Source organism: Neoarius graeffei, chromosome 26, assembly GCF_027579695.1.
Source record: "Neoarius graeffei isolate fNeoGra1 chromosome 26, fNeoGra1.pri, whole genome shotgun sequence".
Taxonomy (NCBI): domain Eukaryota; kingdom Metazoa; phylum Chordata; class Actinopteri; order Siluriformes; family Ariidae; genus Neoarius; species Neoarius graeffei.
Genome location: NC_083594.1, coordinates 12,306,501 through 12,333,405, shown reverse-complemented (window position 1 = coordinate 12,333,405; position 26,905 = coordinate 12,306,501). Strand labels below are relative to the sequence as shown.

Genomic DNA, 26,905 nt, shown 5'->3' with positions numbered 1-26,905 from the left:
ATGTTTAAACTGAGAAAATGTATCATTTAAAGAGAAAAATTAGGTGATTTTAAATTTCATGACAACAACACATCTCAAAAAAGTTGGGACAAGGCCATGTTTACCACTGTGAGACATCCCCTTTTCTCTTTACAACAGTCTGTAAATGTCTGGGGACTGAGGAGACAAGTTGCTCAAGTTTAGGGATAGGAATGTTAACCCATTCTTGTCTAATGTAGGATTCTAGTTGCTCAACTGTCTTAGGTCTTTTTTGTCGTATCTTCCGTTTTATGATGCGCCAATTGTTTGCTATGGGTGAAAGATCTGGACTGCAGGCTGGCCAGTTCAGTACCCGGACCCTTCTTCTACGCAGCCCTGATGCTGTAATTGATGCAGTATGTGGTTTGGCATTGTCATGTTGGAAAATGCAAGGTCTTCCCTGAAAGAGACGTCGTCTGGATGGGAGCATATGTTGCTCTAGAACCTGGATATACCTTTCAGCATTGATGGTGTCTTTCCAGATGTGTAAGCTGCCCATGCCACACGCACTAATGCAACCCCATACCATCAGAGATGCAGGCTTCTGAACTGAGCGCTGATAACAACTCGGGTCGTCCTTCTCCTCTTTAGTCCGAATGACACGGCGTCCCTGATTTCCATAAAGAACTTCAAATTTTGATTCGTCTGACCACAGAACAGTTTTCCACTTTGCCACAGTCCATTTTAAATGAGCCTTGGCCCAGAGAAGACGTCTGCGCTTCTGGATCATGTTTAGATACGGCTTCTTCTTTGAACTATAGAGTTTTAGCTGGCAACGGCGGATGGCACGGTGAATTGTGTTCACAGATAATGTTCTCTGGAAATATTCCTGAGCCCATTTTGTGATTTCCAATACAGAAGCATGCCTGTATGTGATGCAGTGCCGTCTAAGGGCCCGAAGATCACAGGCACCCAGTATGGTTTTCTGGCCTTGACCCTTATGCACAGAGATTCTTCCAGATTCTCTGAATCTTTTGATGATATTATGCACTGTAGATGATGATATGTTCAAACTCTTTGCAATTTTACACTGTCGAACTCCTTTCTGATATTGCTCCACTATTTGTCGGGGCAGAATTAGGGGGATTGGTGATCCTCTTCCCATCTTTACTTCTGAGAGCCGCTGCCACTCCAAGATGCTCTTTTTATACCGAGTCATGTTAATGACCTATTGCCAATTGACCTAATGAGTTGCAATTTGGTCCTCCAGCTGTTCCTTTTTTGTACCTTTAACTTTTCCAGCCTCTTATTGCCCCTGTCCCAACTTTTTTGAGATGTGTTGCTGTCATGAAATTTCAAATGAGCCAATATTTGGCATGAAATTTCAAAATGTCTCACTTTTGACATTTGATATGTTGTCTATGTTCTATTGTGAATACAATATCAGTTTTTGAGATTTGTAAATTATTGCATTCCGTTTTTATTTACAATTTGTACTTTGTCCCAACTTTTTTGGAATCGGGGTTGTACCAAAAGCAACACATTTTCCTCAATATACATTGCGTAAAACTCGTTCTGACCTGTCTGAATTATGTCTGAAGTGAATTCCTTCCGTGTTTCGCTCGACAGAAAACGTGCAAGAGAGTGCTTAACCATCTTGCGCCAACGTGCGCAGCTGGTATCCAAAGTGTTTTAGTAGACAGAATGTCCAAAATGAAGTTAGTTTTCAACTGTTCAGCTAAAAAAAAAATAAATAAAAAAGTTATTAAAATGATTGTGTTGTTGAAATGATGCGTTTGCAATTTATTTATAATCAAAAACTGATACAAGTGGATGAAAGACTGATAGTGTAATAAAAAAGTACTATACTAGTACTACTGAGTGATAAGAAGTCCTAGTGAATGCTTGATAAGTAGACAATAATAATTAGGTGTATTTTTCGGTGCGCGCACTATGACTCAAAATAATAGTACCAGCAAGAAATAAAAGTTACTTTCACCCCGAGGAACACCTTGAGGCCTTCATGTTAATGGCTACTGAAAGACATCCTCATGTCCCTGGATAGTGACTGCATCATTGACAGAGTGGCAGAAAACAGTGACCTTCTGAGGAAACTTCTCTCTCAGCACTATTTGTACCAACCTTTAATAGCCAACATTCAGAATGACTGCTCAGTGTAATTATTGTTGGCAAAGTCAGTTACAAATATCAGTGATACAGATTTTTTTTTCCTCTTTAAAATGCAAGCATAGAAGTGACTGTAAAATAGCAGTATAAAAGACAATGTCTATGTTCATTTTTGTTTAGGAGATGCAAGTGATGTTTAGTCGTTCTTGAATATTAGGTGTTCGTGTTCTTGAATAAACAATCAGAAATAGTTCATCTGTGTGGGTTATGACAGACAATATACCACTATAGTATACCATAGTATAGTGGGCCTATTTGGGGGGGAAAGTCCAGGGCCGTTTTTTGGTCCCAGTCCATCCCTGAACAGATCCATTGCCCAAAGTATATGGCAGAAAATGTTATATTTTTACTCTTGGTTAGAGATCATTTTATAGAGCATTTAAGCCAAAATATTCCATTGTTTTTTCTACTAGGAGAATGCCCATATTCAAGAATTACTAAAGGAGACAAAGCAATACAGTTCACAAGCCTACCATCAAAATTATCAACATAAAGAACATTAACTCAATTTATAGCTCAGTAAACAAGAAAAAAACTAGATCAAATGTGTAAAGGAACAGATAAATATTAATAATGCAGTCAAGTCATGCTTAGAAATCACTGTTCAAGGGACCAACTCCCCTTTCCCATAATGCAGTTCATTGTTTTTGTTTTGAAAGCATGTGACCACTGCTCCACTAACTTTCTGTGCAGCAAAACCTCTGCAAATTCACTATCAGCGATCTCTTCAAAAGCCATCTTGAACTTTTCCTTCATCTACATGTCAGATGTGGAAACTTTGAATAGAATATGCAGTTCTGTTGGTGAATAAATTATAATTTCTTAAAACCTACTAGAGCGGTGGCTACAATTATTGACACCTTAATGATCTTTTGGCTGTTGCAAAAGTAGAAAAGGCTTTCAATATGTAAATATGGAACGGCATGGTGGTGTAGTGGTTAGCACGGTCGCCTCACAGCAAAAAGGTTCTGGGTTCGAACCCAGCAGCCGGCGAGGGCCTTTCTGTGTGTAGTTTACTTGTTCTCCCCGTGTCTGTGTGGGTTTCCCCCACAGTCTAAAGACATGCGGTTGAGGTGGGACGGCCTTGGGCTGAAGTGCCCTTGAGCGAGGCACCTAACTCCCAACTGCTCCCCAGGTGCTGTTAGCATGGCTGCCCACTGCTCTGGGTATGTGTGCGCTCACTGCTTCAGATGGGTTAAATGCAGAGAGAAAATTTCACAAGTGTGTGATGAATAAAGTTGTACTTTCTTTCTTATTGTGCATGAATAATTACTCAAACGTCCACTGGGGGGGAAGAAAGGAGTTGATTCCCGATTACTTAGTGTATCAGATTATGTGACACCATTCCACAATTATCGACATCTTTGTCCACAGTTACTGACATCCAGATGATCCAGTTGATCTCATCTCATTATCTCTAGCCGCTTTATCCTGTTCTACAGGGTCGCAGGCAAGCTGGAGCCTATCCCAGCTGACTACGGGCGAAAGGCGGGGTACACCCTGGACAAGTCGCCAGGTCATTACAGGGCTGACACATAGACACCATTCACACTCACACCTACGGTCAATTTAGAGTCACCAGTTAACCTAACCTGCATGTCTTCGGACTGTGGGGGAAACCGGAGCACCCGGAGGAAACCCACGTGGACACAGGGAGAACATGCAAACTCCGCACAGAAAGGCCCTCGCCGGCCACAGGGATCGAACCCGGACCTTCTTGCTGTGAGGCGACAGCGCTAACCACTACACCACCGTGCCGCCCATCCAGATGATTATTTATAAAAAAAAAAAATCATCAGTATGTGGTAAAGTTAACAGTTTATTTAAGATGTTTTACATCTCTTTTATATAAAATATCAATGTCAGTGCTTATGTAAATGAAGTAATTCTAGTATTTGTAAACAAATGAACAATGTTGAACCTGTGTCAGAAAATCTTTGTTCCACTTTTTAGTATTTTCATAGATCACATTTTGTTAATCATTCATTGTTATTTGTATTAATTTCTATTTTTGTAGTTTACCAATAAATGTCAATGTTAAAATGCAGGCATTTACAGATGTATGCATGGAGGAGAACAGATTGCAGAATGTCAACAAAGCCAAGCTGGGGGACTGGAATCGGTGTCGGTAAACTAGCGAGGGTCAGGCGATCTGTAAACAACGTAACACAGGGAAGACAAAGAGCAAAAACATGGAGGCAATACCAAAGGGTCAGGAAATATAAGAGGCAGTCAGAAAGGATACAAGCCTTGTTATGAACTGAACTAACAGGACAATATTTCACAATGGTGTGTTCGTTAGGGGAGCTTAAATAGAGGAACAGGTGATTAAGGAAATGAGAGCCAGCTGAGATTCAGTAGGTGGGAGACAGAGGGCACTGTGTGTTTTGGGAGCTGTAGTCCAGAGTGTCCATGTTTGTAGTTCGTTCTTTCTCAGCAGGTTTACTGACAGAACCCCCGAGGAGCTACCTCCAGGAGTTACATTCTTTCTGGGACAACCCCTACCTCTGGGTACTGGTTTATTAGGATACTGGGCATGGAATTCCTGCTTAAGAAATGGGTCGAGGATGTCCCTGGACTTGACCCAACTTTGTTCCTCAGGCCTGTATCCTTCCCAATCTACCAGGTACTCGACTTGGCCTCCTTTTTGTCTCAAGTTGAGGATCTTGTTGACCTGGTAGATGGGCTCTCCCTCTAGATTAAGCGCAGAGTGTTCCTGGGTAAGTGTGTTGCTGGCAAGGGGCCCTGGGATAGCAGGTTTTAGGTGCGAGACGTGAAATGTCAGCGATACTCAGCTGTGAGGGGGGAATTCAAGATGGTATGATACTTTATTGACGCAGCGCAAGACCTTAAATGGCCCGATGTAGCGTGGCTGGAGTTTTCTACAGGTGTTGGTTTCTCCCAGGTTCTTTGTGGCCACCCATACTCTGTCACCAGGGAGGAAGTTAGGAGTCTCTCCTCTATGCTTATCTGCATATTCCTTGTACTTGGCGCAGACTGATCCTAGCCGTTGATGGACCTCCTCCCAGATGGTTTGACTGCATCTGAACCAGTCAGTCATTGACAGCTTGTACCTGGCTGGGTGCATCACCCCAGGGAAACAAGGGCGGTTGGTAGTAGAGTATGCATTGAAACGGTGTCAGTTGGGTGGCTGAGTGTTTAAGCGAGTTTTGTGCATACTCAGCCCAAGGAAGGAAGCGTGCCCAGTTCCCCAGTTAGAGCCTTAAAAACACTCGATCTAAAAAACACTATGCCAGCCACTTGGTTAGAGAGTTCCATGTACACTTTTCCTGCTAGCATTTTAGGCCCTGCTGTTATGTGCTGATGACCTGGCGACTTGTCCAGGGTGTACCCTGCCTCTCGCCTATAGTCAGCTGGGATAGGCTCCAGCTTGCCTGCAACCCTATAGAACAGGATAAGCAGCTACAGATAATGGATGGATGGATGTTATGTGCTGAATTGTCTTGGGGGCATCTTTGCACAGTCTGCACCTGGGGTCCTCCCTCATATGGTAGACTTCAGCCTCTGTCAATCTTGTGCTTGTTCCTGTGCAGCTATGATTAGCACCTCTGTGCCGTCTTCCAGTCCAGCCTTATCCAGGCACTGGTAGGATTTTTCGATATCAGCCACTTCTTCTATCTGCTGGTGGCACATCCCATGCAGTGTTTTATCTTTCCATGATGGTTCCTCTTGCACTTCCTTCTTGGCTTCTGCTGCCTGAGGTATTAGCTCAGTTGATAACATCACTGACTTAATGCACTCTGGTGCAAGAGGTCATGGGTTTGTGCCCTGGTTGAAGCAACTCCAGTGAGGGCCTGTAGGCAAGGCCCTTAATGCTACCTGCCTACCTCATAAATGAGAGACAGGAAAACAAGAGGCTTGGATGTTGCCTGGTCTAACAAAGTCTGTATCAGGTGTTGAGGAACCAGGGCAACCTGATGAGAAATGGGCTACTGGAACAAGAGCAAGACACTCATAGATAAGTGTGTGTGTATGTATATATGGTGTGTATATATATATATATAAATGTCTCATTCTTCTCTAGCCGCTTTATCCTGTTCTACAGGGTCGCAGGCAAGCTGGAGCCTATCCCAGCTGACTACGGGTGAAAGGCAGGGTACACCCTGGACAAGTCGCCAGGTCATCACCAGTGTTGGGCACGTTACTTTCAAAAAGTAATTAGTTATAGTTACTAGTTACTTTTCCCAAAAAGTAACTGAGTTAGTCACGGAGTTACTTTGTCATGAAAGTAACTAATTACCAGGGAAAGTAATTATTCCGTTACATTTTGTTCCCCCTCAAAAAAAATCAAATTCAATTAGTGTAATCATAATAAAAATGAATGTTAAATGTGTTTAATGACTGAAATGGACACTTAACAGAACCAATTAGTAATGTTATCTACACTATATTAATATTTTTGTGGGACAATGTGAGATAAGACATCTATCAAATGTAATATATTTTTGTAGTTATTAAAATTATGTTACTAATTACTGGCCACTGACGAGGACAAACGCTTTGTTCCTCGACATAATGTGCATTGCATGTAAACACTCTTGCCTTTTATTTCAAGTAATGAAAAGTAATGGCTGTATTTCCAATGTGAAAGCGCAGTGCTGGGCTGACCGCTCGCCATCGCTGTGTCTTCCGATTGAAAGAGCACGCAGTAGTGCAGTAGGCGTGGCCTACCTACGTATGTTGTCCAAATCTACTCTGATTGGCTTACTGTGCCGTTGTCTCGTGTCTCCCCGCCCCACACGAAAGCAGAGTAAAGAAAGGCTGAACGAGCAGCGTGCCAGATGAGAACAGCTTTAATAAAGTAACGCATAGTATTTTATTGTAAGTAACGGGAACGGCGTTATAACGATGTAAAAAGTAATTAGTTAGATTACTCGTTACTAAAAAAAGTAACGCCGTTAGTAACGCCGTTATTTCTAACGCCGTTATTCCCATCACTGGTCATCACAGGGCTGACACATAGACACAGACAACCATTCACACCTACGGTCAATTTAGAGTCACCAGTTAACCTAACCTGCATGTCTTTGGACTGTGGGGGAAACCGGAGCACCCGGAGGAAACCCACGTAGACACGGGAGAACATGCAAACTCCGCACAGAAAGGCCCTCGCCGGCCACGGGGCTCGAACCTGGACTTTCTTGCTGTGAGGCGATAGCGCTAACCACTACACCACCGTGCCGCCTATATAAAATGTACATATAGATATTTATATACTGTATGTATGCCAAGATTGAGCAGAATAGCTGTTTTATTCTATCCACATTCACTGGATTTTGAGAAACAGAGAATTATATATATATATGTATGTATACACACACACACACACATATACATATGGGTCATTCTAGAATTCGGGGTACATTTCGCGTCTCTGAGATAAACCTTTTGTTATTTTCCGCAAAAGAAATCTTTATTGAATTAGTTTTGAACAGTAATGCAAATTATGACAAACTTTTACCAATAGCAATGCTTGATGTACATTTAAGACCCAATTTATCCATAAAATATGAACTAAATGACTCCCACCCCTCCCATGGGCGCCGCCGGGGGGGAAAGGTTAGAACAATTCTAGGGGCCCGGCACTGCCATGGGGCCCTTTAAGGGGCTTATAATATGCTTTTAATGATTTTAATAAGACTTTTGAAATAACAACAATGCAATATTCCATCTGGTAAAATGAGCTAATTGAACAAGGTTGTCTATTTCTTGAGTTCTTCAACATATTGTCATCTAACCCTCCCCCTTTTGCGAAATGGTACAGTCCAGTTCTGGTAGAAGCGCAATGCGTTAAATCTGTGTGCTGATCAATGCAACGCTACTTGCTGCAGTGTCGCGGTGCAGCAGCCAGCCAGCAGTGGAGTGCGTACAGTCTATGATCGCTAAATATGAAGAGTGGCTGTCAAAAACGTAAAGAAAGGCAGCTGAAAGCTGAGAGGGACTGGAGAGGCAGGCAACTGGTCACTCAGTTTTTCCCAAAGAAAGGTAGCTATCACTCACATGTGTGTTCAAAATATTAGCGAATGGTAAATGAACAGTATGAACGTGGTTGGATTAGCCTATCAAGCAGAGTGCGAATTACCCCACCATAATTGGGGGGTACCATCATGGTCCACTATCATATCAATCGCCCCCCCGGTCCTGTCCCGTCTCGTCTATAGAAGTCGGTGTCAGTAACTCAACACAATAACTCTGAACAATAATTTTTAATGTCATTAAGAAGCATGACAAACCATACAGTACTACCACAGAAGAAAAACAGCAGTACAACCTGATAACCTTCTTTGTCAGAACAAACTGGGTATCAACACTACAAATGAGTCACATACAGTATATACACACATGCAGAACAGTCCTGCTGAATGTCTTGCTCTCTTTCGTCCTGCTGTGCCTCTCCTGTCTGCTGGGAACCCATTTTCTTTATTCACATGAACAGTGTATAAAACCTAACTGCACCTACACTTGTACTGTAATTGTCTGTAGATCTTAGTGCTAATATTTACTACTTACTCTTTTAGGACCAAAAAAATGCCTGATGTCTGGCCCTTTTCTTTTCCTCATGTTTGGCCTACTGTCTCTGTGAATAAACTCAAACAGGGTACTCAGATGAAACTATGACTATCTTAAAAATAATACAAAAGGAATGTAAGTAAAAACAATAGAAAACATCCATGTACTAGGCTATTTTGCCTAGGCTAGCCTACTACCTGGCTCTTTTTATGTTGCCCCCAGTCCCCAGAGGTTCTGATTGTAATTTTACATAGGCTTAGCTAGGCCTACATCAGAACTTCTTGTGCCTAATCACACACACATGATGGGCCTATGTGCCAAATGAATTTCAGAAGGGCACAATTTATTCATGATAAAATGAGAATGGAAACATATGGAGTTCTTCTCCTTTGAAATGAGAATCGTTTCTATACCACACTGTAATAAGCTTGATTTAAATAGAGACTTAGCTTATCTTGCTAACTAATGTTGGTAACTAACGTTAACGTCTGTCCACTGTAGCCTTCTGGCCTCAGTGAGTAAGTAATTCAATGTATAAAGATGTGACATGAGCTGAAACAACAAATCACTTTAATAAATGAAAGTTGTAAAATCACACATTTTCAACAGGCTAAAAGTTGGTTAGCAACTAACATTACAATGCACGTCTTCTGCTGCAAACCACAGACTGTATAAATTGCTGCAAACCCATGGACTGTATCTGATGAATCAACTGAATACGGTGTGGACTAAAAGCTATTGCTTCTAGCGCAGGGCTTTTCAAAGTGTGGGGCGCGTCTCCCCTAGGGGGCGCCAGAGTTCTTCAGGGGGGGGCGCAACGTGAGGAAAAATAAACCAGAATAAGTTACTATTGTGGACATTTAGCGAACTTCAGCTAGCCTTTGCCAGAGACAAAATGGATCGATTTTTGGCACCTAAAGCTACAGTGAGTGAGGAGACAGAGTCTGGGCCAAGCAAAAAAAGAAGTATGTATGACCATGATTATTTAAAGTTTGGATTTTCATGGACTGGATCTGAAGATGCTCCACTGCCACAGTGTGTTGTCTGCCAAGAGGTGCTAGCTAACGATGCTATGAGATGTTTAAAATGTGTAAAACAAGATGTTTAAAAAAAGCACAGATGTTTAAAATGTGTAAAAAAAAAAGAGGTTTTCAAAAAGCACAGATGTTTAAAATGTGTAAAAAAAAAGATCTTTTAATAAAGCTCATATGTTTTAAATGTGTAAAAAAAAGATGCTTTCAAAAAGCACAGATGTTTAAAATGTGTAAAAGAAAAAAATACAAATGTGTACAACACCCATTTTTTTAAATACGAATGGAACATTAAGTATAGCAACAACAAAAATTGTAAGGGGGGGCGCTGTTGTTTATTTGCTCTCTGCGGGGGGGGGGCTGACTCTCCCACACTTTTGAAAACCCCTGCTCCATAGATTTACATAGAAGACTAGATGCCTCGTCCCTGTTGCCCGTCAACGAAGTCGAACGTCCGCACATGGCGGCCATCTTACCTCAGACAGCTGGCTTACCCATTATATTGTGTTGGTAGCGATATGTACTTTTCAGATGACCGTAACTTCCTCAAATTTCAATCGATATTCAAACAGTTTGGTTTGTCTCATCTCATCATCTCATTATCTCTAGCCGCTTTATCCTTCTACAGGGTCGCAGGCAAGCTGGAGCCTATCCCAGCTGACTACGGGCGAAAGGCGGGGTACACCCTGGACAAGTCGCCAGGTCATCACAGGGCTGACACATAGACACAGACAACCATTCACACTCACACCTACGGTCAATTTAGAGTCACCAGTTAACCTAACCTGCATGTCTTTGGACTGTGGGGGAAACCGGAGCACCCGGAGGAAACCCACGCGGACACGGGGAGAACATGCAAACTCCACACAGAAAGGCCCTCGCCGGCCCCGGGGCTCGAACCCAGGACCTTCTTGCTGTGAGGCGACAGCGCTAACCACTACACCAAGTTTGGTTTGTTATATAAAAAAAACAAACGGAAGTATGTATTTATGATATTAATGATGAATAATCATTTTATGTTTTAAAAAAAGACGCATAGCTTGGCGAAAATATTTCAGTATACTACAGACTGTAAGACAGGATGCATGCTGAAATTCCTATGCTGTGAGAAGCCTAACACTGCATACTCATGGATAACTGCGGCCTTAGGACAAATAACCATACAATTTATTTCCAATTTTTAGTGAAAATATTTTTACATGTGATAGGGCCGTAGGGGAAGCTAAAGTTAAATAAACAGCTTTAAAAAACTTCAGAAACTTCAGAAATACTTCATCCACCTCAAAAACCTAATGCACTCACATCATAGCATAATAACAAATGTAAACTCACATCACAGCATAATAACAAATGCACTGCCCGAGTAAGTAATAGTATAAAACAGTGACAGCGACTCACGGTAGTTTGTGACAAAAAAAAGCATTTAATTAATCACATGTGGTTATACTTCCAAGGATAAAAAGATATCTTTACATTTACAAAAAGAACATTCAAAGCTGATTATCATGTCAAAGTCAGTATATGTTAGCACAGAAGATTGAAATTTCATTTGACTAGGCTCCAATGTGCAGTTAAAATAAAACTAAACATACTGATATAAACATCTACAATTAAAACACACACAGACACACACATCATCTTGTCATCAAAGTCAGTACTTTGATTTCCTGTAAATCATAATGTGAGTGCTGGGCTGTACTGGGCTTGCGTAAGTCTTCAGACCCCTTGTCTGTGGTAAGATGGCCGCCCTGTGCAGACGTTCTGGAATACGCGGTGAGGAATCTAGTCTTCTATATAAATCTATGCCCTGCTCTAGCGCGTTCTAGCGCTGCGGTGACTAAAAATGGTACGGTCCACAATAGGGGTGTCTGTCTGAAATCAATTTACATTAAAATGTTTCTACAATAAGAATGCCGAATGGGAGTTGGTTTGAATTATATATTCCTTTTCACAATATCAGAAAAAATATCGGACCCCCCCCCAAAACTTATATTTTTGTCTCTTTGGGGGGTACTGGGTCTTCACTGGGGGGTATAGTACTCCCCAGTACCCCCCGTAATTCGAACTATGCTATCAAGAGAACACTTTTACAGTTTGTACAGTGACATTTTTTCCATTTTAATAACTGAACTGACTTGTGTGATAAGCAAGATGAAATATTACGTTATGCTGGTGCTAATAACTAGTGCTAATAACCAGTTTCATAACTAATGGGGTGCCCTAAATATGCACAGATTCAGCCTCAGGGGCACCTCCGCCCTACCAAACCACTGAACCCCCCTTTGGAGAAGGAGGGAAGCAGCAATACAACCCATAAATGCTTTAGGATTGAAGTTTTTAATGAGCGAGCGCCATATACAGTTTGCTAGATTAAAATGTTGCTAATAACGGACACCAGTCAAGTGTTTGACATGGTTACGTGTGTGGAATGTTCACACATTCTAAACCATTGGTTTCAAATTGAGGAGCTGGAGAAAGCACAGCACACATAAAAGAGGGATAGAGGTTACAACATATGAAGAAATATGTACGTGATCAAATTGAAATGTCACTCCGTGTCACTTTGAAATAAATTTATAATAAGATGTTTCCTGGGGCGGCACGGTGGTGTAGTGGTTAGCGCTGTCGCCTCACAGCAAGAAGGTCTGGGTTTGAGCCCCGTGGCTGGCGAGGGCCTTTCTGTGTGGAGTTTGCATGTTCTCCCCGTGTCCGCGTGGGTTTCCTCCGGGTGCTCCGGTTTCCCCCACAATCCAAAGACATGCAGGTTAGGTTAACTGGTGACTCTAAATTGACGGTAGGTGTGAATGTACTCACATTCACATGAATGGTTGTCTATGTGTCAGCCCTGTGATGACCTGGCGACTTGTCCAGGGTGTACCCCGCCTTTTGCCCATAGTCAGCTGGGATAGGCTCCAGCTTGCCTGCGACCCTGTAGAACAGGATAAAGCGGCTAGAGATGAGATGAGATGAGATGTTTCCTGTCTTTTATGGGTAACATTTGTAAGGCTACTGAGTATGGAGTTAATTTAAATGCATCAAACTTGAATGCATCAAACTTTTTCATGCATTAACTAACCCCTCATCAATTGTGACGAGGGTGGGCAAAGTTGGGGGGTCCAAAATTCTAATCTTTCATGGGGCCCAAAATTTCTGGCGGCGCCCCTGCCCCTCCCCCCACATTATTGGCTGTCTTCAACTACTGATTCATACATTTAAATCGAATAAACATGAAGTGATTCAGTCTAACAGTCTGTTTTTGGGGGCTTATTCTATTAACTGTTATAAACTCAATTGCATAGAAAGTCTATTTTCTGTATTATGTGAAATTTCAGTCATAAAAATATTTTTTTTTTTATCCGTCCCAGTGTTCTTGTCAACTCTATTAACTCTGTTATAAAACCGCATGAAATCCACAAAGACTTTTAATAATACGCATGACACCTGCACCAAGAGATGTTACTTCCTCTAGAGGGAAACTTCAGAAAGGCAGCGAGGTATGTTATGTTTCTTCTCTCATTCATTTGAACAAAATGTTGAAGATACACCGACAATAGATTCATTATTCTTCAAAGCTGTTATTGTGATATTGGAATGAATTTCTCACTCATTTTTCAAAAACAATAATGTGATTAAAAACCCATAAAATTCTGTTTTTATACATGCCATGTGGGAGCTGGTTTGAGGTTAGCATGTGGAGTTAAGACACAAAATGGTGGGAAATGTCAACTCTAATCTGTAGTTTGATAACAGAGTTGACAGTGACTAACAGAGTCAACACTTGAAATGTACCCGCAATTATAGAATGGGAGATATATATATATATATATATATATATATATATATATATATATATATATAGGGCGGCACAGTGGTGTAGTGGTTAACACTGTCACCTCACAGCAAGAAAGTCCGGGTTCGAGCCCCGTGGCCGACAAGGGCCTTTCTGTGCGGAGTTTGCATGTTCTCCCCATGTCCACGTGGGTTTCCTCTGGGTGCTCTGATTTCCCCCACAGTCCAAAGACATGCAGGTTAGGTTAACTGGTGACTCTAAATTGACTGTAGGTGTGAGTGTGAATCGTTGTCTGTGTCTATGTGTCAGCCCTGTGATGACCTGGCAGCTTGTCCAGGGTGTACCCCGCCTTTCGCCCGTAGTCAGCTGGGATAGGCTCCAGCTTGCCTGTGACCCTGTAGAACAGGATAAAGCGGGTAGAGATAATGAGATTATATATATATATATATATATATATATATATATATATATATATCCTTCTTCTTTTGGCTGCTCCCGATTAGGGGTCACCACAGCGGATCTTTTGTCTCCACTTTTCCCTGTCTTCAGCATCCTTCTCTACCACACCTACCACTTTCATGTCCTCTCTCACCACATCCATGTATCTCCTCTTTGGCCTTCCTCATTTTCGTTTGCCTGGCTGCTCCATCCTCAACATTCTCCTTCCCACATGCTCTGCATCTCTTCTCAGGATGTGCCCATACCATCTCAGTCTCATCTCTCTTAGCTTAATTTCCAAGCTGTCCACATGTGCTGTCCCTCTGATGTGCTCGTTCCTTATCCTGTCCAACCTTGTCACTCCCATCGCAAACCTGAACATCCTCAACTCCGCCACCTCCAACTTTGCCTCCTGTCTCTTCGTTAAGGGTACGGTCTCCAATCCATACATCACAGCTGGTCTCACTATTGTCTTATACATCTTACCTTTCACTTTTGCTGGGACTTTCCTATCACAAATGACTCCCGAAATCCTTCTCCAACTGCTCCACCCTGCCTGCACTCGCTTTCTCACCTCACTATCGCATCCCCCATTTTCCTGCACAGTTGACCCCAGGTACTTGAATTCACCAACTTTCTTTACGTCTACTCCTTGCATTTTCACTACACTCATCCCCATTCTCATTGATGCACATGTATTCTGTTTTGCTACTGCTCACCTTCATTCCTCTTCGTTCCAATGCATACCTCCATCACTCCAAACCCAACTCAACCTCCTTTCTACTTTCACCACATATCACAATATCATCCGCAAACATCATGTTCCATGGTGACTTTTGCCTCACTTCATCCTTCAAGCTACCCATCACGATGGCAAACAAGAAAGGATTCAAAGCAGATCCTTGATGAAGTCCCACCTTCACCTTGAACCATTCACATATATATATTACCAGTCAAAAGTTTGGAAACACCTTCAAATTCGATGTTTTTATTTATTTTTTTCCTACATTGTAGAACAATACTGAATTCATCAAAACTATGAAATAACATATGGAATTATATGGTAAACAAAAAAGTGTGGAAAAAACAACGTTTCATCTTTTAGATTCTTCAAAGTCGTCACTATTTACCTTGATAACAGCTTTGCACACTACTGGCATTATCTGAACCAGCTTCATGAGGTAGTCACCTGGAATGCTTCTCAATTAACAGGTGTGTCTGGTCAAAAATGGAATTTCTTGCCTTCTTAATGCATTTGACACCATCAACCAGTAAAGACTAAATAATAAAAATACAGTAAATAGCCCTGTTCGACAACTGTAGTAATCCATATTATGTCAAGAACCACTCAACTAAGTAAAGAGAAATAACAGTCAGTCATTACTTTAAGACACGAAGTGTCTTTAGTTAATTAAAATAAAGAAAAAACATCGAATTTGAAGGTGTTTCCAAACTTTTGAATATATATATATATATATATATATATATATATATATATATATATATATATATACACACGTGTGTGTGTGTACAGTATATCATGTAACAATTATCACTCGACAAAAGACTAATGATGTCTCACACAGATACTTTTGCAAATGGCGTCTACGAAAATAGCCAGATAATTTTCCATGAATGAGACTTTTAACAAAACTGTTTCTCAGACAGACAGAACATGCTTTGCGATGCAACTTTGTACACAGTAGAGCATGAGTTTGGTGAATCACTCAATTTTTATTTTTGAAATTTTGAAAAGAAGCAGGAGAATAATTTCCATAGCAGCAAATTAACATGTACAAAGGTTAAAAAAAAGCTACAATCAAACTAAATCTTTTTAAAAAATCAATCAATTTTTTTTAAATATAAATGTTTTACTGATCATAAAATGTGGGTCTGCATCATTTGTATACTAATAGAGTAAAGCAGCAAAAGAATAATTTTAATCAACATAATGAAAAACCTTAAGAAGTAGAATTAACAAGATTTATTATATTTAACTTTTTTTTTTTTAACTCTAAAATGTTTGACGAATCAATTCACTCTCAGCCCCTGGCTCCTCAGCAAGCTTTTTTGCTGATTCCTTCTCATTTACTTTTGCTGTTGTATAATTGACACCATTGTAGATTCCACTGGTTGGAAACTGCAGCACGCTGTCATTATAGCAGGTAATCTTGACTGTGCCTTTGTAGGGGAGATCAACTGTAGCACGGCCAATTGTGATGTCCACATCCACGGTTTTCCCTGGAGCGACTTTGACAGGAAATGAGAACAGCTCTATTTTCTCTTCAGTGTTCTCTAAATCATATGAGCTCTCGGTTCCCACTGTGAAGCGAAATCCACCTGATACTTCCACAACCTCTGGAATTCCTGCCTTCACTTCCCTTGAAAATGAGAATTCAAGCTTGTTTGTAACAGACCAAGAGGATTTTTTGGTGATTTTTTTGGAGGTTTGCAGTGTATATACTTGAGTTTCACTTGTATTATTTTGGTAAGTCATGGATTTGATTTCCTCAACAGCCACATTGGGTATCACACTATGAAGTGTGGGATACTGAACATCTGTTAGCTGAGTAGACCTGATGGTGTTGATGAACATGAAGCCTAAGCAATCAATATCTACACAGGCACGTCCTTTGATTCCAACACAGATCCCTGAACCCACATCAATTGGATATTCTGTTTTCAGCCCCCAGCTTGTCATGTATGCAAAGAACTCCTGGGAGCGATTTGTCTTGAATTTGATGCCACCCAGACGTGTTCCAGCTCCATTTCCCCAAAGTGAAAGGGAGGTGAAATACTCTCCATCTTCAAATATAAATTCTGAAAACTTCCCAGCAGGTTCACCAAACTGCCTGGACTGGCCATCAGTAAGCCAAACCTTGATGGATTTTATCTGCGAGCCGCCGGCCCACACCCAGATCTTTTTCAGTGTGGCTCCATTTCCAGTACCATTAAAATCAAAGTCAGATCCTCCTTGCCCACCAATTATATGGACTTGTGCAAGGTATGACATGTTCTTGTTCTTAATCTGTACCTTAAAAAGGCAAACAAATATTTAATTAGTTAGAATGGAAGATAAATATTCTGAGATACAGGCAATTTTAAGAAGATTTTTGATTTTCTAATTACTTAGAAATGAAATGTTGAAATGTCAGAACCTTTAACAAACAGCTGCAAGATTGCAAATATTATTTGCTCGTTGAGTTCATAAAGTGTTTTCAAGTCACTTCCACCTCCACGAATTGTAAGGATGTCTGCCAAGTATGACATGATCTTGCTCTTAATCTTAATCTTAATAATCTTGCTCTTAAAAAAGGCAAAGAAATATTTAGGTTTAATGTGTTAAAAATGAAATGTCAGATACATATACATATACATGAAATATTTAGGTTTAATGTGTTAAAAATGAAATGGCAGATACAGTGGTGCTTGAAAGTTTGTGAACCCTTTAGAATTTTCTATACTTCTGCATAAATATGACCTAAAACACCATCAGATTTTCACACAAGTCCTAAAAGTAGATAAAGAGAACCCAGTTAAACAAATGAGACAAAAATATTATACTTGGTCATTTATTTATTGAATGAAAATGATCCAATATTGCATATCTGTGAGTGGCAAAAGTATGTGAACCTTTGCTTTCAATATCTGGTGTGACCCCCTTGTGCAGCAATAACTGCAACTAAACGTTTCCAGTAACTGTTGATCAGTCCTGCACACCGGCTTGGAGGAATTTTAGCCCATTCCTCCGTAAAGAACAGCTTAAACTCTGGGATGTTGGTGGGTTTCCTCACATGAACTGCTCGCTTCAGGTCCTTCCATAACATTTCGATTGCATTAAGGTCAGGACTTTGACTTGGCCATTCCAAAACATTAACTTTATTCTTCTTTAACCATTCTTTGGTAGAACAACTTGTGTGCTTAGGGTCATTGTCTTGCTGCATGACCCACTTTCTCTTGAGATTCAGTTCATGGACAGATGTCCTGACATTTTCCTTTAGGATTCACTGGTATAATTCAGAATTCATTGTTCCATCAATGATGGCAAGCCGTCCTGGCCCAGATGCAGCAAAACAGGCCCAAACCATGATACTACCACCACCATGTTTCACAGATGGGATAAGGTTCTTATGCTGGAATGCAGTTTTCCTTTCTCCAAACATAACGCTTCACATTTAAACCAAAAAGTCCTATTTTGGTCTCATCCGTCCACAAAATATTTTTCCAATAGCCTTCTGGCTTGTCCACATGATCTTTAGCAAACTGCAGATGAGCAGTAACGTTCTTTTTGGAGAGCAGTGGCTTTCTCCTTGCAACCCTGCCATGCAGGCCATTATTGTTCAGTGTTCTTCTGATGGTGGACTCATGAACATTAACATTAGCCAATGTGAGAGAGGCCTTCAGTTGCTTAGAAGTTACCCTGGGGTCCTTTGTGACCTCGCCGACTATTACGCGCCTTGCTCTTGGAGTGATCTTTGTTGGTCGACCACTCTTGGGGAGGGTAACAATGATCTTGAATTTCCTCCATTTGTACACAATCTGTCTGACTGTGGATTGGTGGAGTCCAAACTCTTTAGAGATGGTTTTGTAACCTTTTTCAGCCTGATGAGCATCAACAACACTTTTTTTGAGGTCCTCAGAAATCTCCTTTGTTCGTGCCATGATACACTTCCACAAACATGTGTTGTGAAGTTTCAGAGTTTGATAGATCCCTGTTCTTTAAATAAAACAGAGTGCCCACTCACACCTGATTGTCATCCCATTGATTGAAAACACCTGACTCTAATTTCACCTTCAAATTAACTGCTAATCCTAGAGGTTCACATATTTTTGCCACTCACAGATATGTAATATTGGATCATTTTCCTCAATAAGTAAATGACCAAGTATAATATTTTTGTCTCATTTGTTTAACTGGATTCTCTTTATCTACTTTTAGGACTTGTGTGAAAATCTGATGATGTTTTAGGTCATATTTATCCAGAAATATAGAAAATTCTAAAGGGTTCACAAACTTTCAAGCACCACTGTACATGCTTTTGTCTATATCATTTGCTGATAAGCTCATAAAGCATTATCGAGAAATTATCACCATATATTTGTCGATAAGTTTATGCATGCTATTAGACAGAGCATACTCTGTGATTGAAACCAGTTTAATATAGTATATTATTATACATATGGGATACTGTTTCCATGGAATAAAAACATGTATTCTATTCCCTTCTAGCGGGTTTATTGATGGCATGCAATATTATTATCATATTACTTATCCTCCATGTATTACGCCACACTCCCCAATGGAGAATGAGCGTGCAATATTGTTATAGCATTGCATGCTGTCAAGACAACACGACGTCATATGTCGGAACTCATGCAAAGATCCAATGAGACAACTTTTCTGCTGCGCATGCACCCAGCTGTTTCTTTGTCAGTTGGGAAAGAGAGAAGGCGAGGCTAATCCAGTGCTCGGTTTAAGCACTAAATAAATAAACTGAAACTAAAAACGTGCTGAACACCCAAAAGGCTACCAAAACATAATTAAATATTCTTCATGCATATTTACAAGAGACAAACATACCAACGGACATTGAAAAAGTGGAAAAGAGACACATTGGAGATGTAAAACTTCCACATTAGCGAGTGACTGTGACAGTTTGTAAACAAACATGGCCACAAGGTTTGCTTCGTTAAAAGCCGAAGATTTTGAGAGAATTTTGGCTGCCAGGTCGCTCCGTTGTGTGTAGTTGTTGATGTTGATTTTAAAAGTAACTAAGTAAATTACACAGGGAAAATAATAGTCTAATAACAATATTTGGCTTGACTGTGCTAGCATTGGCCTGCACTAACGTTACACTAGCGAGAACATAACTGGACTGCCACGCTAACAGCACTGAGTCGTGGGTAAGCTAGCATCGGCCTTCAAGAATGCTGATATGAAGAGAGTGTATGTATAATAATAATAATAATAATATTGGCTGGCTTTTTTTTTGTGGTCTATCAGATATAGTCCATTCAGCTAGCATGATACTGAACTCGTCTTCGACTTGTTCAAGATCATGCTAGCTGAATGGAATATATCTTATAGACCACTCAACACCAGCCAATATAATATAATATAATATAATATAATATAATATAATATAATATAATATAATATAATATAATATAATATAATATAATATAATATAATATAATATAATATAATATCTCATCTCATCTCATTATCTCTAGCCGCTTTATCCTTCTACAGGATCGCAGGCAAGCTGGAGCCTATCCCAGCTGACTACAGGTGAAAGGCAGGGTACACCCTGGACAAGTCGCCAGGTCATCGCAGGGCTGACACATAGACACAGACAACCATTCACACTCACATTCACACCTATGGTCAATTTAGAGTCACCAGTTAACCTAACCTGCATGTCTTTGGACTGTGGGGGAAACCGGAGCACCCGGAGGAAACCCACGCGGACACGGGGAGAACATGCAAACTCCACACAGAAAGGCCCTCACCGGCCCCAGGGCTCGAACCCAGGACCTTCTTGCTGTGAGGCGACAGGGCTAACCACTACACCACCGTGCCGCCCATAATATAATATAATATAATATAATATAATATAATATAATATAATATGGGCGGCACGGTGGTGTAGTGGTTAGCGCTGTCGCCTCACAGCAAGAAAGTCCGGGTTCGAGCCCCGGGGTCGGCGAGGGCCTTTCTGTGCGGAGTTTGCATGTTCTCCCCGTGTCCACGTGGGTTTCCTCCGGGTGCTCCGGTTTCCCCCACAGTCCAAAGACATGCAGGTTAGGTTAACTGGTGACTCTAAATTGACCGTAGATGTGAATGTGAGTGTGAATGGTTGTCTGTGTCTATGTGTCAGCCCTGTGATGACCTGGCGACTTGTCCAGCGTGTACCCCGCCTTTCGCCCATAGTCAGCTGGGATAGGCTCCAGCTTGCCTGCGACCCTGTAGAACAGGATAAAGCGGCTAGAGATAATGAGATGATATAATATAATATGGGCGGCACGGTGGTGTAGTGGTTAGCGCTGTCGCCTCACAGCAAGAAGGTCCGGGTTCGAGCCCCGTCGCCAGCGAGGGCCTTTCTGTGGAGAGTTTGCATGTTCTCCCCGTGTCCGCGTGGGTTTCCCCCACAGTCCAAAGACATGCAGGTTAGGTTAACTGGTGACTCTAAATTGACCGTAAGTGTGAATGGTTATCTGTGTCTATGTGTCAGCCCTGTGATGACCTGGCGACTTGTCCAGGGTGTACCCTGCCTTTCGCCTGTAGTCAGCTGGGATAGGCTCCAGCTTGCCTGCGACCCTGTAGAACAGGATAAAGTGGCTAGAGATAATGAGATGAGATTAGATAATATAATATGGCTTACACTAGGAGTAGTATTAAGTCCATCATTATTGTCTGAGACATTAAAGTAACCACAATATGTCACACTGAAATGTACAACCCCGATTCCAAAAACGTTGGGACAAAGTACAATTGTAAATAAAACCGGAATGCAATAATTTACAAATCTCAAAAACTGAGATTGTGTTCACAATAGAATATAGACAACATATCAATGTCGAAAGTGAGACATTTTGAAATTTCATGCCAGATATTAGCTCATTTGAAATTTCATGACAGCAACACATCTCAAAAAAGTTGGGACAGGGGCAATAAAAGGCTGGAAAAGTTAAAGGTACAAAAAAGGAACAGCTGGAGGACCAAATTGCAACTCATTAGGTCAATTGGCAATAGGTCATTAACATGACTGGGTATAAAAAGAGCATCTTGGAGTGGCAGCGGCTCTCGGAAGTAAAGATGGGAAGAGGATCACCAATCCCCCTAATTCTGCGCCAACAAATAGTGGAGCAATATCAGAAAGGAGTTCGACAGTGTAAAATTGCAAAGAGTTTGAACATATCATCATTTACAGTGCATAATATCATCAAAAGATTCAGAGAATCTGGAAGAATCTCTGTGCGTAAGGGTCAAGGCTGGAAAACCATACTGGGTGCCCATAATCTTTGGGCCCTTAGATGGCACTGCATCACATACAGGCATGCTTCTGTATTGGAAATCACAAAATGGGCTCAGGAATATTTCCAGAGAACATTATCTGTGAACACAATTCACCGTGCCATCCGCCGTTGCCAGCTGAAACTCTATAGTTCAAAGAAGAAGCCGTACCTAAACATGATCCAGAAGCGCAGACGTCTTCTCTGGGCCAAGGCTCATTTAAAATGGACTGTGGCAAAGTGGAAAACTGTTCTGTGGTCAGACAAATCAAAATTTGAAGTTCTTTATGGAAATCAGGGATGCTGTGTCATTCGGACTAAAGAGGAGAAGGACGACCCAAGTTGTTATCAGCGCTCAGTTCAGAAGCCTGCATCTCTGATGGTATGGGGCTGCATTAGTGCGTGTGGCATGCGCAGCTTACACATCTGGAAAGACACCATCAATATTGAAAGGTATATCCAGGTTCTAGAGCAACATATGCTCCCATCCAGATGACGTCTCTTTCAGGGAAGACCTTGCATTTTCCAACATGACAATGCCAAACCACATACTGCATCAATTACAGCATCATGGCTGCATAGAAGAAGGGTCCGGGTACTGAACTGGCCAGCCTGCAGTCCAGATCTTTCACCCATAGAAAACATTTGGCGCATCATAAAATGGAAAATACGACAAAAAAGGCCTAAGACAGTTGAGCAACTAGAATCCTATATTAGACAAGAATGGGTTAACATTCCTATCCCTAAACTTGAGCAACTTGTCTCCTCAGTCCCCAGACGTTTACAGACTGTTGTAAAGAGAAAAGGGGATGTCTCACAGTGGTAAACATGGCCTTGTCCCAACTTTTTTGAGATGTGTTGTTGTCATGAAATTTAAAATCACCTAATTTTTCTCTTTAAATGATACATTTTCTCAGTTTAAACATTTGATATGTAATCTATGTTCTATTTTGAAAAAAATATATGGAATTTTGAAACTTCCACATCATTGCATTCCGTTTTTATTTAGAATTTGTACTTTGTCCCAACTTTTTTGGAATCGGGGTTGTATGTTTTGGGTTGTAAATAAATGAAAAAACCTATGGAATGCCATTTGAGGTCAATATTAAATAATTAACAGTGAGGATGGAAGCCATTTTGTTAAATGACACCAAATTAATGTGATAATTAAAACTAGGTCTATACATGCAGCAATATTTTTGGCAAAAGACTATGAGAGTATATTCTGCTTTTCGTCTTTTTATTCAAAGATCATATGATAAATTCTCATCTCATCTCATCTCATTATCTGTAGCTGCTTTATCCTGTTCTACAGGGTCGCAGGCAAGCTGGAGCCTATCCCAGCTGACTACGGGCGAAAGGCGGGGTACACCCTGGACAAGTCGCCAGGTCATCACAGGGCTGACACATAGACACAGACAACTATTCACACTCACATTCACACCTACGGCCAATTTAGAGCCACCAATTAGCCTAACCTGCATGCCTTTGGACTGTGGGGGAAACCGGAGCGCCCCATACGATAAATTGTTTTTATTAATTCATTTTAAATGGTCTCTTAATAGGTATAAAATCCATCTCTGAATATCTCTGAATAAAATCCATTTTTTTCCAGTGTAAATAAGTACAAAAGCTATGTTAGTAAATAAGTCTCTTACTCTGAATAAGGGCCTTACTGTATTACTTTATGCTTTATTACCACTGAAGTTCATGGCTTATTGATGTTAACTAATGCAGTCAGTAACAAATTAAAACACACACACACATAGTTTGGCATACTGTTGCAGGAAATAATGAATAGTGTGTGGTGTGATGGAGCCTGATGCAAAGCAGAGTCTTCCTATACCATAGCAATTTTTTATTTATTAAAGAATGACATCGTCCAAGTTGGGGGTGGTGTAGTGGTTAGCACTGTCGTCTCACAGCAGGAAGGTTCTGGGTTTGAGCCCAGTGGCCTACGTGAGCCTTTCTGTGTGGGTTTTGCATGTTCTCCCTTTGTCTGCTTGGGTTTCCTCCAGGTGCTCCAGTTTCCCCCACAGTCCAAAGACATGTAGGTTAGGTTAATTGGTGGCTCTAAATTGGCCGTAGTCAATACGTCAGCTGGGATAGGCTCCATCTTGCCCGCAGCCCTGCACAGGATAAGCGGTTACGGATAAGTTCTGCTCCATCCATTATCCATAACCGCTTATCCTGTGCAGGATCACAAGCAAGATGGAGCCTATCCCAGCTGACTATGGGTGAGAGACTGGGTCCACCCTGGACAAGTCGCCAAATCATAGCAGAGCTGACACATAGAGACACAAAATCATTCACACCTACGGTCAATTTAGAGCCACCAATTAGCCTAACCTGCATGTCTTTGGACTGTGGGGGAAACCGGAGCACCCAGAGGAAACCCACACAGACGCAGGGAGAACATGCAATCTTCACACAGAAAGGCCCCCATTGGCCACTAGGCTTGAACCCAGAACCTTCTTGCTGTGAGGAGACAGTGCTAACCATTACACCACCATGCCACTCTCCAGGTTGTGCTGTTATAGAAAATTAATCAAGACCTTCGCACAAATTAGAATCAAGCATTCGACAGCATTATGGCATACATAAATAATATTAGTTAAAGAAACTTGAATAGAAAGCGGTACCATATAAAGTAACAGCAAGATTAGGTATTAGTTATGTAACTTACCATCCCTCCATCCCTGCAGTAAATAAGAATTACAAAGCTTGAATTTAATAACCTACATTATTTGTTCAAGAATATAGTGAGTATACTTACAAGAAAGTTCTCCGAAGCAGGCAGCAAGAAATCCCTTCCTTCCAAGATGTTCTTTGAAGGATGGAAATTTTATGGCTAAAGAGAAACTGCGAGCTATCATATTTATACTCATTAAAGAGGGTGGTGTTTATGCTTCTGAAGGTGTGGTGTTATGAGTGCAAAGTCAGCAATTATATTTGGCTTTTTTTATGGGAATATGAGAAATGAAATGAGTTAAGCAATTTACAGTCTAGTGCCTTATTCCTTAAATAACATACTGTGTATCATTTTATTATTCTAATAACGTCCTTTAAGGCTATTCTAAAGATGTTTCACTGTTAAAATAACAATTACTAATTAATATTGCAAATAAGGAATGGAATAAGTAACGTATTTTAAATAAAAGCACAAGATACTTGAAATTTGTCGATTCCAATGGATATTCCTTAATGTATTCTCATTCTTCTCTAGCCACTTTATCCTGTTCTACAGGGTCGCAGGCAAGCTGGAGCCTATCCCAGCTGACTACGGGCGAAAGGCGGGGTACACCCTGGACAAGTTGCCAGGTCATCACAGGGCTGACACATAGACACAGCCAACCATTCACACTCACATTCACACCTACGGTCAATTTAGAGTCACCAGTTAACCTAACCTGCATGTCTTTGGACTGTGGGGGAAACCGGAGCACCTGGAGGAAACCTACACGGACACGGGGAGAACATGCAAACTCTGCACAGAAAGGCCCTCACCGGCCACAGGGCTCGAACCCAGGACCTTCTTGCTGTGAAGCAACAGCACTAACCACTACACCACCGTGCCGCCCTCAATGTATTCTATGTACTATAATATTAATTTTTTTTATCTCTTCTCTATACTAAATCACATGGATGTTGCCTTGCCATTAATGTCATGAACAGACCAAAATTAAATGAGCAAAATAATGACTGACCTCATTAAACTATGAGCAGCAGCTCTAGGGGTGAAAGCAACTTGTTGAGTAGAAGGTCACTCGATAGAGTGCATACCTCCAACAAGCCACATATCCAGATGTTTACTATGTTTAAATACATATCTAGATTTGCATGAAAATGTAACCAACTGTTCCTTGGTCCATGGCCAACCTTTCCTCAAAATTTCATCAAAATTCATTCACTACTTTTTGAGTTACATTGGAAACAAGCCAAAAAAAATCCTGGATCTGCATACATCACTGGATTTCCATCAAAATCTAGTAAATTGATCCTTGCCTCATGGCCAACCTTTCCTCAGAATTTCATCAAAATTCATTAACTACTTTTTGAGTTACGTTGGGAACAGATAAACAAAAGGGGGCAAAAACATAACCTCCTCCAACAAAATTGGCGGCGGTAATAATAGAGGTGGAGGAGAAGAGCCAAACTGATACAAGCTGACAGAAAGGTCACGGTAACTCAATTAACCTCTCTGTACCACTCTCAGGAGCAGAAAAGCATCTCAGAAGACACATTTCAAATGTTGAGGCGGATGGATGACAGCAGCAAAATACCATATCTGCTTCCATTCCTGTCAGCCAAGAACAAATACCTGGGGCTACAGTGGGCACAGGATCACTAAAATGGGACAGACTGGAAAAATATCATCTGGTCTTCTGAAAGTCGATTCCTGCTGCAACATGCAAATGGTAGCATCGGAATTTGGGGTCAAAACTATGAACTCATGGACCGAACCTGCCTTGTCTCAACTGTTTAGGCTGCTGGTGGTGGTGTAAAGGTGTGGGGAATGTTTTTGCACACATTGGGCTTCTTAATGCCAATCGAGCATTGATGGAATGCTGTTTGAAGTCATCTTAAAGTGGTTCCATGACCATTACACTGAGTTCAGTGCATTTCAATAATACTGTATTGCACAGTATTAATTATTCATTATCAATTTACTACTTAAGTATTATCCATCCATCCATCCATCCATCCATTATCTTTACTGCTACTCTGTCAGGGTTGTGGAGGAGCTGGAGCCAATCCCAGCTGACTTCAGGTGAGAGGTGAGGAACACCCTGGGCAGGTCACAATCCATCGCAGGGTTTGCTTAGGTATTAATACGTGCTTATTTGTGGACCTTTAGCGTGTCGAGTTAAATTGTTACCAAAATATCACTGACATGTTACTATGGGCATGGGATTATCAAAAATATCTTTAATTCATAACGTTTAACATCTGC

The 26,905-nt window shown here is 41.0% G+C and overlaps 1 protein-coding gene across 1 annotated transcript; it reads right to left on the bottom strand.

Annotated features, from left to right (window-relative positions):
* Positions 1-15,949: 15,949 nt before the first annotated feature.
* LOC132874608 (aerolysin-like protein) lies at positions 15,950-24,787 on the bottom strand. Its single transcript, XM_060910920.1, has 2 exons — positions 24,728-24,787; positions 15,950-16,969 (listed from the first exon to the last, which is right to left on the bottom strand). Exon 2 carries the CDS (start codon positions 16,946-16,948, stop codon positions 15,950-15,952), a length of 999 nt encoding a protein of 332 aa, XP_060766903.1. The 5' UTR covers positions 16,949-16,969; positions 24,728-24,787.
* Positions 24,788-26,905: the final 2,118 nt, after the last annotated feature.

What these genes read in the sequence shown, in the direction of transcription:
- LOC132874608 (XM_060910920.1), bottom strand. Translation starts at nt 16,948, where the DNA reads ATGTCATACCTTGCACAAGTCCATATAATTGGTGGGCAAGGAGGATCT.